This window comes from Corythoichthys intestinalis, chromosome 1 (genome assembly GCF_030265065.1).
Source record: "Corythoichthys intestinalis isolate RoL2023-P3 chromosome 1, ASM3026506v1, whole genome shotgun sequence".
NCBI lineage: Eukaryota > Metazoa > Chordata > Actinopteri > Syngnathiformes > Syngnathidae > Corythoichthys > Corythoichthys intestinalis.
The window spans coordinates 19,185,624-19,201,314 of NC_080395.1; the positions used below are offsets into that span (position 1 = coordinate 19,185,624).

General features: G+C 36.0%; 1 protein-coding gene across 3 annotated transcripts in view; it reads right to left on the bottom strand.

Moving 5' to 3' along the window:
• Positions 1–1,998: 1,998 nt before the first annotated feature.
• The window catches only part of LOC130914911 (semaphorin-7A-like), a 67,865-nt gene continuing 54,172 nt past the window's right edge, over positions 1,999–15,691 (bottom strand). For all 3 annotated transcript variants that reach the window (XM_057834509.1, XM_057834503.1, XM_057834515.1), the window contains exons 13-14: positions 12,460–12,536; positions 1,999–6,466 (exon numbers count right to left, since the gene is read on the bottom strand). In XM_057834509.1, the coding sequence (XP_057690492.1) occupies positions 6,129–6,466; positions 12,460–12,536 (415 nt within the window). In that variant the 3' untranslated portion in view covers positions 1,999–6,128. The remainder of the gene's footprint in view (positions 6,467–12,459; positions 12,537–15,691) is intronic.

The window sequence follows — 15,691 nt, forward strand, 5'->3', positions numbered from 1 at the left end:
AAATGTATATAAACCAATCTATTGTGATAAAACAACAAAATTGCAATAACTGCATTAACCGTCAAAGTGAAGTCTAACTGTAACTGTAGTCTTGAAGCAAATCTGAATAACGAAAAACATTGCAATAAAATAATGCAAACTGGTTAAACTAAAAAGAGTAGTTGAGATCTGTCATTACAGAACATCGCTTCAACGATATCTGGCGCCATCTAGCGTCGTGAATGGGTATAATGTCTAAACCGCGAACATACGACGACCCCCTCTTTTTCAGTGTTATTTCAACGCAAAAAAACACTGTCTTATTTTCGGGCCAATACGGTACTTTATACATGTTATTTATATTATTAATGTTTTGTTTACATGGTTGAAATTATTCTTTACTGTTCTAATGAGAATATATGCATTTATAGGGTTTTATATGCACTTATTGATATTATATATATGTATGTTAAAAATGGGGTGGGTGACACACACTTGCCGGTTTTTTACTTAATGCGGTTGGTTCTGGTCCCCATTAACGGCAATACGTGAGGGATTACTGTACTACTACTAGTTGTAGTAATACTACTATGACTAGTAGTAGTACTACTACTTGTTGTATTAGTAGTGTAAAATACTACTGCTATGAATAACAATATAATATAAATATTTTCTTTCAAGTCGTTTGCTGTGATCGGCTCCGGCTACGCTAACAAGGACAAGCAGTGTTGAAAATGGATTGATGGATTTTTTTTAAAATACTGTATTAAAATTCAGCTTTGTGCACCTTCAGAATTTCCCCAAATGTCCAGCAGAGGACAGCATTGTTCCACTGACATTGTAAGTACGTTGCATGTTTATTTTTGACTATTTTTTATTAAGAAACTCGCGTCTGGATTTTTCTAAGCATGTTGTAAATTTAATGTATTTTATTTCATTTTATTTTACCTACATTAGTGTCACTAGTTGAGCAAATGCATGTAAAGTTTTTTTTTTATTTATTAGAGGCCTGGGGCAGGCTTTGTGGTTTTACTGTCATAGGATAATAACTTGAAAGTCAGCCACATTGTCTTTCATATAACAGTGTTATGTGCCTCTACAAGAGCATAAAAGCAATTATGCCTGCGAATCAGTCGTTATTTGTCAAGACACTTCCGTTGTCTTTATTTTGAGGTGCAACAAGAAGTCAACGAACTGCCAAATCATCGTCTGGCAATAAATTGTGAGGATGCTAAAAGTAATCTTGGCCAATGTTGTGAAAGCTGTGCAATTGCAACACAATGTTGAGCAAGCCTGTGTTCAACTTTTGACACACTAGATTTTCACTTGTACTCAGGAGTCTTCAGCTAAATTTGATGAGAACCTGAAACAGAAACAGCTAAAATGTCAATATAAATAGCATGATAGATAAGATGAGACATCAACAAGTAGTTTTGGTCTCTAGTGCACACCGGATTTTTTTTTTTTTTTTTTTTTTTAATGTAAAAGTTCTTTATTGTTTTTACAAATTGGATTGATGGAATAAATATTTTTATTCATATTTTTGTTTTATTTTATTAATTATAACAGCCTGGAATCAAATATTGTATTCGTAAAATACAATTATTCTTTATTCTTAACAGTATTATATATTTGTTTTTTAAATTGTTTTAATTAAATATTTTTTCTTAATTGCATCGAATATTGGCTAAATGATTTGGGCTCCAGAACCCTATGACCTTGAATAGGATGTTAAAAAGAATAGACTCCCTATTTGTATAAAATTACTACATATTTCAATAGCTTTAGAGAAAAAAAAAATCATACATTTAATAGTTTGTCTCTTATATTACGTTAATTTTTTTTGTTTCTCTTCCATTGTATTGAGAGAGAGAGAGAGAGAGAGAGAGAGAGAGAGAGAGAGAGAGAGAGAGAGAGAGAGAGAGAGAGAGAGAGAGAGAGAATTTTATGTTTTTCTCAGATTTTAATCATTAATAAAAATATCTTTTTTTATTTGCCCCCAAAAAAACTATGTAGCAATAGTTGAAATAAATATTTATTTTGGACACACACATAAGATAGACAAATTAAAAATAAATTAAAAAAAAAACAGACATAGGATTGACACATTAAAATATGTACCGCAATTTATGCACGATAAGGCGCACCAGACTATAAGCCGCCACCCACCAAATTTGGCACAAAAATTTGTTCACAGATAAACCTCACTGGACTATAAGCTGCAGCTATCCTCGCTGTATTATGGGATATTCATACCAAACGATATTAACCGATAACACTTTATTTGACAGTGGGATCATAAGACTTTCATGAGACCAAATGAACTACCATTTGCGGCCAATTGGTTCAAAGCTTCATTGCTTCAAGAAGCTTCATTTGGCCATCACTGCTCCCTCGGGGGAGACAGTTAACCTCTGCCGCCACCTGCTGTCAACACCGTTGTTGTCCAAAATGCCTCCTAGCATGCATTGCAACGCTACAGATGTAAGTAACAATCAAAATTTATGGTATGTGCCAATTATTTCTTCAGTTACTCTTGTAGTTGTTTCATTAATTGAGAATTATGGTATTTAGTAACACTTTTGTTGACAGTGGTGCCATAAGACTGTCATTAGACAATAATAACTATGACATAACACTGTCATGAGCATTAATGAATGCTTACAACAGATGTGATTTAGTGTTATCCAACAAATTAAATCACTTTATGTAAAAGATCCAAGTTGAAAATTGAGTTAGTGACATAATTAGCCGGATGACAATGACCATGATGGTGTCGAGTCATAATTATGACCGTTTAATGACAGTCTTATGACGCCGCCTTCAAATGAAGTGTTACCTATTCACCCAAACAAATCAACAAATAAACCGCACTGGACTATAAGCCACATTCAAAATGAAGGAAAAAAGTAGCGGCTTATAATCCGAAAATTACAGCATATTGTTTTTTAAATTGGATATTTAAGACAAATTTAAGAAAAATAATACAGTGACGTGCAGAAGTCATAATTAAGAATATACCTAGGATGCCTAAACATAACCTCATAATTCATCAGTAACTTTACACTTTTGCGAAGACAGAAAATACCACAGTCTCATTTCTCTGATGTATCAAACAACAGATATAACAAATTCAAACATGAACGTACACAAACATAAAATACTTTGGACAACAGAAATTTGCCAAAAAGATGCTTTAAATAGTTAAATTAGAACAACAATATCAACAAATACATGACAAAATGTACATATATTGTGTGACTGTGATAAAACAATATCATCTTTATAAAAATATAAGACAAAATCTCGAATTACATTGCATTGGGAGGGTCATTTTTTATAGGTGCCATTTGTGTCCTCAGTTAGTAAATTAAGCTGAATTTTCATTACAGTTGGACAAATACTCATTCAACTTATCTCTTTATTTTCAATTGCCGTCAATTATAAATTCAAGGGTGCAGGCTCCTAAATTCAATTTAAAAAAAAATAATAATAATTTACTTCTGGTAAAAGGTTGTTATAGAATTTGGCTAAGCCCCCAGTGTGTTTCATTCACATTCAGTTTATAAATTAACTTATATAAGTTAAAAAATATTGTTTAATTAATTTTTTTTTAAATCTGTTCTTCCCCAGTGTCACTTTCCACTCTGTTGTGTTCGCATCCCTTTAAGAAAATTCCCCATTTATCAATGACATCACTCTTTTGCGATGACATCACATCACACAGTGACGGGAAATTCAACTGTGGTAAGCAATTTGATTTTTTTTCTCCTTTAAAAATCAGATTTTGCAGTTTTATGAAATACGTTCAGTGTTGTTGATCATAACGTGTCCACTCTGTTAAAGCCAGACCCGGCGGCATGGGCGGGCATTAGGGGGCCGTGCCCGCCCTGAGGGACGGCTGTGCCTGCCCTAGCTCGATTAAACTGTACTGTGTATTTTTTTTTTTTTTTTTAAATCTTCCACAAAAACACACACACACGGGGGGAATGAACCCTATATTCCAGTGTTTTTCAATCGATTGTGCCGCCGCCGCGAGAAATTATCCAATGTCGCTTTTTTTTAACATCGTCGGGCAAAGTTGCAGTAGGAAGGAAGGAAGGAATGTGGAAAAAGTTCTCGGTTGTGTGCAGATGAGTCATGTTGCGTTCAAGAACTGCTCGGATTTCTAGCCGTCAGCCACCTTGCTCTCCGAAACAATGTGGACCCCAGCACTTCTACTGTTCATTATTTGACTCGTCAAGTGTCGATATATACAAAAGTGTCCTTTCCATTTTATCCATATGTGACGACCGTTTATCCTCCCTCTTTGTTTTATTCCAACACATTATCGAGGACAGCTAGGTCGGAGATACCTAGAAATCCGAGCAGTTCTTGAACGCGACACGAGCGGCTATCTAGCGCCATGGCGCCATACAAGCTTAAACTCATCTCCAAATGAACCCCCGTCGCTTCAGAACAAGTCGATGGATTATTTTGTACGCCTTCGTGAAAACACAGAGAAATGGGCAACTTTTCTGAGTAAAACTACAAAGGTAAATAAGAACGCCCTGAAAGCCAGTTACTTTGTTGCTAAATCCCAAAAGTCCCAAACTGTGGCAGAGACGTTAATACTACCTGTCTGCAAAGCCATTGTCAGCGAGACGACCAGCCCTTATGTGCTTAAATGCATTGCTCAAGTCCCCTGTCTGATAGTTTTTCAAGCCTAATTACTAAACGTTTCACACTGAGTAAGTATAAATACTTAGAAATTATTTTATAATTAAATATACTATACAGAAAGTAATTTTGGAACATTTTGGTGTGGTGTGCCGCGAGATTTTTTCCAACGTAAAAACGTCCCGTGACTCAGAAAAGGTTGAAAAACACTGCTCTAGTCATCCTATCTTGATCTGTCGTCACAATCACAGCAGCGAATGTAGGCAATTTCTAGCCAATCACAGATAAGGGGGGCGGGCCGAGTAGCCGGTGCTGTGCCGAAAAATAGCCGCCCCGCGTGAAATGTCCCCCTCCGACGAGAACGCTTATTTATAACGCTTTATTGAGCGTTTATTTGATTTATTTGTTTATTTATTTTATTGTTGAGCGCCCACACGTCACTCGTACAGCTTTTTCTTACCAATCGATGGACATGGAAACGATTTTCTTATACCGTGAATATATGTATTATTTTACTCTGCTTGAACTAAATGTCATAACTGTGTGATTGTCATTGAGATATGGTCGTGAAAACCTGTAGACTAATACATTTCTGTTCAAAGATGGTTATGTGGCCCAGTCCACGATTTGTTAGTAAAATAAAGTACTAGTATTTTGTCTAATTTATTTATTTAAAAGTGATTTTACAGTCGTAAATCCATTACTGTAACGAGTCTATGAAAACATTTGATGTTTTCACCTCAATAAAGCGTTATAAATAAGCGTTCCCGTCAGGGGGGACATTTCACGCGGGGCGGCTATTTTTCGGCACAACACCTGCTATTGTGTACTGCGATTGGATAGGGATTGCTCCGGTTACAGAAATGGCGATTGAGCGGCTCCTCCGTTGCTAATTCAAATTGGAATGGACATCCGTGTTTTTTTTTCAAGAAACTAAAGACGAACTCAAGCCATGACAAAGACGCGGCCGAAAGTCAACATGAAGGGATAGCGCTGCCACCTCCTGCAGTTTCACTGACTGACACTATCATCAGAAAATATAACGGGTAAAAACGCCACTGTTACGGCTAAATTTACATTGAAGAAGTGTGCCCCCCCCAAAAAATGTAATGCCCCCCCTGTAATTTCTTTCTGCAGCCGGGTCTGGTTAAAGCTATATATCAAAGAAATTACTGAATCATTTCAAAGGGTTTATTTGTAAAATGATAGATTTCTCATGAAGCATCCAAAGTCATGGTAGCTATTATGCTAGCAAAGCTATGCTGAGGGCTAACTTAAGCACAATCGTGTCCAAATGGCACCCTATTAAAAAAAAAAAAAAAAAAAAAGAACATGACCCAGGAACATTTTACAAGGCAAATGGAAATTTAGGAACAAATTGCACACATATTTGTGGTTCAATATTCACTAACCCTTGCTAATCACTTTGTAAATTGACGTTCAATATAATAAATAGCACAAAGACAAAAATGCAATCGGATGCTTTTCTCTTACATTACTGCGCACATGAGCGCAGCCAGCACACATAGCCAAAATAGTATTCCAGTGTGGCATGTTGCTAACGTTCCCCTACCCGTGACTTTTACAGTATAGCGAGCTAGCTCGCGGCGATAGCCCTTTTCCTCTGACATGCACATGTACTCCTCATCCTGTTGACTGTCAATTAAAAGCAAGCACCCGTGAGGGCTCCAGGTGCAAGGCGTTGGTCCGCCGCCATTGTGATGCCAGCTGTAGTTGGCATGGTGAGACCCAACAGGGCAATGCAGGTAGAATTGGAACCCGTGAGGAAGTGCTAACGCCACCTCAGGCATGCTTGGGTGACTGACCACTGCGAACATCAGCAAGCACGTATTACAAAATGTGATGACATGATACAAAATGGTGCAAAAAGTAGTAATAAAATTTTCAACCATTTAATGGTTTATACTGTTAATAATTTAAGTAAATATGGAACACAGTTGGGGTTAACATGTAAGCGCGGACCCCGACAACCATTCAACTTCCTGATGTGGGCCCTTTGGAAGATTAATTGCCCACTCCTGATTTAAACAATGTTTTCTATAACTGTTTCTACCACCTGTTACCTTATTATGTGGTAATGTTATCAATGTTCTAGCAGAACACCTCTCGTTAGCATTAGCGCTAACTGTTCAAAATGACATCATACCAATACAGCATACAGTGGTATGACAAAGTATCTGAACCTTTGGGAATTTGTCACATTTCTGCATAAAATCACCGTCAAATGTGATCGGAGCTTTGTCAAAATCACACAGATGAAAAAACTGTCTGCTTTAACTAAAACCACCCAAACATTTATAGGTTTTCATATTTGAATGAGAATAGTATGCAAACAATGACAGAAGGAGGAAAAATAAGTAAGTGAACCATCACATTTAATATTTTGTGCCCCCCTCTCTGGCAGAAATAAGTTCAACTACACGCTTCCTGTAGCTGCAGATTAGTCTGGCACATCGAGTTCAGTCAGATTACTGGGATGTCTGGCATGAATCGCTGTCTTTAGGTCATGCCACAGCATCTTAATGGGGTTGAAGTCTGGACTTTGACTTGGCCATTCCAGAACATGTATTTTGTTCTTCTGAAACCATTCTGAAGTTTATTTACTTCTATGTTTTGAATCATTGTCTTGTTGCAGCATCCATCCTCTTTTTAGCTTCAACTGTCTGACAGACGGCCTCCGGTTTTCCTGCAAAACATCCTGATAAACCTTTGAATTCATCCTTCCATTAATGAATGCAAGTTGTCCAGGCCCCGAGGCAGCAAAACATCCCCAAATCATGATGCTCCCTCCACCATGCTTCACGGTAGGGGATGAGGTGTTGATGTTGGTGAGCTGTTCCATTTTTCCTCCACACTTGAAGTTGTGTGTTACTCCCAAACAATTCAACTTCGGTTTCATCAGTCCTTATAATATTTTGCCAAAACCTCTGTGGAGTGTCCAAGTGCCTTTTTGCTAACATTAAACGAGCATTTTTTTTTTTTTTTGGACAGCAGTGGCTTCCTCTGTGGAGTCCTCCCATGAACACCATTATTGGCCATAGTTTTACATATAGTTGATATGTGCGAGAGATATTAGACTGTGCCAGTGATTTCTGTAAGTCTTTAGTAGACACTCTAGGGTTCTTTTTTACCTCTCTGAGCATTCTGCACTGAACTCTTGGCGTCATCTTTGGTGGACAGCCAGTCCTTGGGCGAGAAGCAACAGTGCTAAACTCTTTCCATTTGTAGACAACTTCTCTGACTGTCGATTGATGAACATCCAGACTTTTAGAGATGGTTTTGTATCCTTTCTCAGCTTTATACAAATCAACAATCCTTGATCGCAGGTCTTTAGACAGCTCTTTTGACTGAGACAATGCTTCTCGTCAAGACAATTCTTACCAGGTGTGTGTTTTATAGCGGGCAGGTCAGCTTTAAACCACTCATTAGTGATAGGGCACACTTCTGACTTAAATTGTTTGGTAAAAATTGGTTTCAATTGCTCTTTAAGTCTCGTTAAGCAGAGGATTCACCCATTTATTTTCACCCCTTCTGTCATTGTTTGCATGCTATCCTCATTAGAATATGAAACCTTTAAATGTTTGGGTGGTTTTAGTTAAAGCAGACACTGTATTTTCATCTGTGTGATTTTGACAAAGATCAGATCACATTTGATGGTGATTTTATGCAGAAACGTGAAAAATTCCAAAAGGTTCAGATACTTCTTCATACCACTGTAATGATCCAAAATGTTTACGAACACACAAATAATACATTCATTTATATTCACTTCTCTATAACGTTTCTCATTCAGTGTTGGCAGTGAATGTCTTCGTTTTCCTCAACTTGCTTCTAATGATTCAGATTAATTAAAAAGAAAAATGAATTTTTTTTTTTTTTTTTTTTGGGAAAATTTTAAATACACTTTTTTTTGTACGCGTATACTGCTTACCTAATGTGCACTACTGCTTTGGTATACCATAATAAAGGTATGTGGGGGGAAAAGGAAAATTGTCTAGTGTTTATGCTGACAGATACAATGAAAAAAACACACACCTTAAAGTAAAGCACACAGGTACAAATGCGCACAAACATGCAGCAGGAGCTTATAAGGGTATATGTCAGCAAAATATGATAAGGAAGCAGGTGCATCATGTTGATGTGTCAGTTTGATGGGTGTATTCATATTTGTGATGCCATGATTAGATATTGTGTAGTCATGGCAAGAAGCTACGTAAGATAAGGATATAGGCTACTTACTACCAGAGGTGGGTAGCAACACATTACATTTACTCTATTACATTTACGTGAGTAACATTGTAAGAAAAATGTACTTTTAAGAATAGTTTTACCACAACATATTTTTCACTTGAGTAGATTTGTGAATAAAATACGCTACTCTTACTGCACCACTTTGGGCTTCACTTGAGTCATTACATTTTATTCTCCACATTAGATTTTACTTTATATTTGCCAAAAATGCTCACAGTACATTTTCATCAAGACGTCATCTGAGACGTCATAAAAATTAATCTCACGACTCCATTATACCAATAAAACGTAACAATACAATTAGATGGCAAACACTAGATTGCAGTCGGAAGTCCTATGATCACGCCGGCATGTTCAATCATGTGATGTCTTTAAAGCGCTGTAAAAAATATATAATTATTTGTCTTACAGCACTGCTATTACTCAAAAGCACAGATTTCAACCTCTCTCCCAATTTTTATAGACCACGGAAACCCGAAGATATCATGGTAGGAAATATGTTTTCTCCACTAAAGGGCTTTTATGCTCTTTGAATGGGTGATGTTTCATTTCTGTAGATTTTTCTCATAGGAATTAAATGATTTTTGTGTATTTTTGGGGCCTAATTAAAGACTTCACTATCAGTTGACAGGACACGGGGCTCGGGGCCGATCCGTAGGGGGCCTATTTTCAAAAACCTAAAATTAAAATATTTTCAAAAAACCAAAGCCATAAGTAACCAAAAACAGACACCTCAGTTAGGCATATGTGAGTGTCCATGAGCAGTGGCATCAAAAAATTCAAAGTCGTTCCATAATGAAATCCTGATTAATTATTTTTCTATAAACAAAATTTTAAATAGTTATAAAATTCTCAGATTATACGCTAAATGCACAAAAATCACCAAATGCAGAGATAATCACCTATATTTTCAGGATCAATAGCAATATTTAACATATCATAAAAGTTTTTTGCAAGAAATATCAACTTAAATGTCATGTGTAGAGATACAAAATCCAACTTGGCGGGCGTCACTAAACAAAGAGCTTTTTAAGTGGAAACTTCTTGTAAATAAATAATTAAATCACAAAATTTTCAAAAGATATGAACGAAAACAGTCTAGATTCTTGGTTAAAAGCAGAAAACGGGCTGTTATCGTTCATTTTATGTAAATATTTCAAGCAAAAGTTACGATATTGTGTAATCCAACATGGTGGCCGTCATGAAACAAATATCTTTTTAAATTGAAAACTCTCGTAAATAAATGCTTAAACCGCGGAATTGCTATACGTGTGAATGTAAAACCGTTAGGCTTCTTGGTTAAAAGCAAAAAACGGGCCGTTATCGTTCATTTTACGTAAATATTTCGAGCAAAAGTTACGGTATTGTGTAATCCAACATGGTGGCCGTCACGAAACAAATAGCTTTTTAAATTGAAAATTCTCGTAAATAAATGCTTTAACCGTGGAATTGCTATACGTGTGAATGTAAAACCGTTAAGCTTCTTGGTTAAAAGCAAAAAACGGGCCCTTATCGTTCATTTGACGTAAATATTTCACGCATAAATTACGGCATTGTGTATGTAATCCAACATGGCGGCCGTAACGAAACAAAGAGCGTTTTAAATTGAAAATTCTTGTAAATAAATGCTTAAATCGCGGAATTTTTATAGATATGAACGTAAAACAGTCTAGATTCTTGGTGTAAGCAAAAAGCAGGCAGTTATCATTCATTTCACGTAAATATTTCAAGCCAAAATTACACTAATTTTATCCATTGTCTTGACTGTCTTGTCAACTGATGGTGGAGTCTACGGCCAAATGTGGTCATGTAATAGGTTATAGTACAGTACATTGATCGCTCGCTACTTCGCGCTTCAAACTTCGCGCCCTCAGTCCATCGCGGATTTTTTTACTTTTAATTAAAAATTAAATAAATAAATACAGATGAGCTGTCCCGAGCTGATCGCGTAGTCTCCCTGCTCTGTGTTGGTCAGGCAGTGCACTGGAGTTGCTTATTAAGGTTAACGATGATTGACAGCTGTTTGTTTTTTTTGCCAATGACACGAAATTCAAAGCGCCGCTTGCGTCAATCATCGTTTAACTTGTTAAACAGTTGCTGTGGCAACTCACTGTGTGTAAGTGAGCAGCTAGAGCGGATTTGAGTGGACTCACTCAATGAAGAATTTAATAAAGCCAAGTATTCTTCTACTTTATTCTTGTTGAAAAATAATACAGTGGGACAGTAACATGTTTAAAACTTTTAAAAACTCACAATTAATGCATTCGTGCATTTAAAGTGCTTAAGAACCATTTATTAAATATACACATATACATAAAGGTTTTTTTAACTATACTTTGGGAGAAAAAGTGAAAAAAAATGTCTTGTATGTATCTCTTTTCAATGCTAAATCTGAATAAATGCATTGAACACACAAAAAAAAGGGGGGCGGGAGGACTTTGCGTTTTTTCACTAATCGCAGCGGGTTCTAGTCCCCATTAACCAAGAAAAATGAGGGATCACTGTATAATAGTCACAGTTTTTATAGATGACGTTGTGCTGAGAAAAAAATGTACCATTAGGGCTGCAGTTATCGATTATTTTAGTAGCCGATTAATCGATGAACTAGTTAGTTCGAATAATCGAGTAATCCGATAAGGAACATGAAAAACTAAAATACCTGAGCTGAGCCTCAAACGTTAGAAAAAAATAAATAAATGCGGATCGATGTACAACAAAAGAACAATTGGCTAACTTACATAGCAAAAGTCCGCTAGCTTAAATGCTATGAAACGCTAACATTTTTTTTTCTTAAAATTATCTTAACAAATGGTTCAGATACATTCCCACAATAAAATGGCTAAATATACCTATTAACTTAATCACGAATGCATTAAAAAAAACATTAGCTCAATCAAAAACTTAGCTTATGTTGGACTTCACATGGAGCAGCTGGATTAAGCCATGGGAATTAAATGAGGCAGACTAGAGGGCAGTGTATCCACACAAAGCAATAAAACTAAATTCAAACACTTTCAAAATAAACTGTTGCAATGCCACTTAAATTAAATGAATACTCGAAGCAGCAAAATTTAGTTTGAATCTTTCTTTTAATCAAATACTCGAGTTAATCGATTAATTGTTGCAGCACTACATACCATCGTTTAAAAATAAACCAGACATTGTAAGCAGTTACTCACAATGTTACTCGATACTAGATTATTCTTTTCAATGAATACTTTAAAAAAAAAAAAGTTGTACTTGAGTACAACTTTTAATTCTACTTGAGTAATATTATTTTTAAGTAACGCTACTCTTACTTCGGTAAATATTTTGGCTACTCTACCCACGTCTGCTTATTTTATGGTTGTCTTGTGATATTTTATCTTTTCAGGTAATGTGAAACTACCAGTCATAAAGAAACTTGATGCAAATTATTTTTACAGTTATGACTCGTCATTTGCATTTGGGTCACGAAGGGTGGTGTGTAGAGATGTGGTGTACTTTTAATCCCAACAGAGCAGTTTATGCTGATAATGACCTTTAAAAAGAAGGTGATATTGTACCAACCTTTACTTGAGTGAACATGAGATGAGGATGAGCACAATCGGTAATTTCCTGATTTCACATCCTGAACCACCTCACCACTGTAGAACAAAGCATATGTACGTATGTTACAGGAATTTAGTGTTGCAACTTGAGATATTTGAACTTTACACTTTACAACAGTATTCTTTTAGCTATTATGATTTAATACTTAGAATTTGCGACATGTAATTAAAACATTGGATGTAAAAACAAGTTCAAGTTATAACTTGGCACTGACTTATAAACCTGCTTGCGAGTATCATTGTGTCACACATTGAGACTGCTGATTTGCCAACTATGGGCCAATATTCAAAATTTGTACTCATTCAAATGAGTTACAGTGAGTCATTTTATTCAAACAATGAATTGAAATCCGAATCTGGTAGTCATGTCATTATGAATGAGTCTTGTTAGTTTTTGCTGTACCTTTCGCAGTGTTATTACAACATTTGATGGATTTCGAAATTGCTCATCATCCAACTGTAGCTTTGTTTTATATTATTTTCGACAGTCGATGGGTTGATTTTACACTTTTATGTCTCTTCAAAATGTAGAAATGCTATGAAATAACTGTACAGTTTGTAGCCCTACCAAGGTACTAGCCACAAACTGCTGCAACTCCAGATATGAAACCACTCAGCCGCAGATGTACTAACACAATCAACTTTTCTAGTTATGACTGAGTATTTCCTGACAGTTTTCTGGGTCATGACCACAGTGTGGTGAAGGTGTTAGCCAGTGTTGTTAATAACCGCGTCAGAGTATCACGGTGTTACTAACGTGAGTAATCTAATTCATTACTTTTCCCATCTTTGCCCCAGTTTCTAAAAATGTGAAGGCTCGCGTTATAATGTGGGAGACATGGAGACCAGAGCAGGAGGGGGGAGGAGGGAAGGGGGTTGTGACGCCGTTGCAAACGTAATGCTAGGTGCCTCGGAGCGTTAGCATAGCATTCACGTTCTCGCTAGCGTTAGCATTTAGCGTGGCGAGTGTCATGTTAAACGCTCGGGAGACTTTTTACATATAATTTTACATACAATTAATTGAAAATAATGGACTGTCTTTTCCTGTTCAGTATGCATTGTCATCACCAAGTGGGCGTCGTCCTTGTAGATTCTACGATATAATATTTGCTTTGGTTTTTTATTACCAAAAATAGTCACTTGCACTAAACTTTTATTGAATGACATCCATAAACCCCTGCTAAAAGCTTTGAATAGCTTCTTTGGAGTGTCCTATTTGCCCATCTTAACATGTGAACTGCTAGCGTATGATTATGTACTGTATTTGATGATGTGCGAATAAACTGAAACTGAAACCGTGTTTTATTTATTTTTAATCAAAACAACTAGAGCAAAGATAGAAGAGGGAAGAGATTCAAACCTCACCTGCATATTGAAAAATATAACTATATACCGTATTGGCCCGAATATAAGACGGCCCTGATTATAAGACGACCCCCTCTTTTTCAAGACTCAAGTTTGAAAAAAGACTTTTTGAACACCAAATTAATTTTTATACAGAAAATAATTACAGTACATCTGAAACAAATGATTATAACAATATATTTGAGAGAAAAAGCATGTTATTTTGCCTCATTCAAATCTTAATATCTAGAGAGATGCCGATCGATTGGGTCCAATCACGTCATTTTCAAAGTATCGGAATCGGCAAAAAAATATCGGCCATGCCTTTTTTTAATATATATATATATATTTCAATGAAATCATTTTCTAATTGCATTTCACGTTACAGACATAATATGTTACACTCATCCAGTCTTTAGTTTAGGCTTAAAATAGGATTAACAAAAATATCCCGATAACGGCGGCAATTAATTTATTAGAAAATGTGTCACGTTATAATAATTAACGCAATTAATGTATGCGCTCCACGACCCCCTCACTCATAGTCGCGCTCAATCTGTAATGACGCCGTTTTACCTATATAGAGAGAAATGGCAGCGCTAAATGAGTAGAGTGAATTTTGGCAGCCATTGGAGCCTTTTCTTCAATTGGCTACAGCCTTGCAATCCCTCTCCCTATGATTAGAAATATCATGGGAAGCGATGTGGGGAAGCACGGTGGCAATTGATCTTTGTCTCAACACCTTAAGTTATTTCCCAAAGCAGAGAAGATATATCAATTGGTAGCACGACGCACAGTCATGGTTCCACTTCCCATCATGCATTGGAGCATGGCTGCAGTATCATTTACTGAAAGCTCAATAAATACAGTAGATGGCAATATTTAGTCACAATATACAAAGTCACGAGTCTTTCTATCCGTGGATCCCTCTCACAGAAAGAATGTTAATAATGTAAATGCCATCTTGAGGATTTATTGTCATAATAAACAAATACAGTATTTATGTACTGTATGTTGAATGTATATACTCGTCCGAGTTTTATTCATTTTTTCTTAATGCCTTGCCAAAATGTATATGATCGGGAACAATTATCGGGAATGATTGGAATTGAATCCGGAGCAAAAAAATAAGCAATCGGATCGGAAAATATCGGGATCGGCTGATACCCAAACTAAAACGATCGGGATCGGATCGGGAGCAAAAAAAACATGATCGGAACAACCCTATTAATATCCGAACATTTAAATATTAGGCGTGTAACGGTACACAAAAATCTCGGTTCGGTACGTACAGTGGGGAGAACAAGTATTTGATACACTGCCAATGGGAAAACCCATTGGCAGTGTATCAGTTTTGAGGTCACGGTTCGGTTCGTTTTCGGTAGAGTAAGAAAACAAACTGTGAAATATAAATGTGCTAGTTGTTTATTACACACTTTTGTGCTTTCAACAATAGGAAAATTAGTCTATACAAAGCTAGAATTCTGCTCAGAAATACAAAATATAATATTTTGAAATGTAGATATTTTGTGAAACAAAATAAAAATAAATAACATTGGTTAAGACTTTTTCTTCAGAAAAATATCTGATGTGCAAAATTTAACAGTTGCAACACTGAACAGTTTCAAGTTTCTCATATTAACTTCAATTTATTTTATTTATATGGGTTATTATTTATCTTATTATGTATTTATGTTTTGAGATGTGATGCAGTATTCATTCATATTTAATATTTAATGTTGTGTAATTTTATTTCCTATTTGAATATTAGTTCCTAGCTGTTTGTGTTGTAGTAGGATGCTTTTGAGGTGAACACGAGAGTTCCTGCGCAAGGCGCGGGGAAAAAA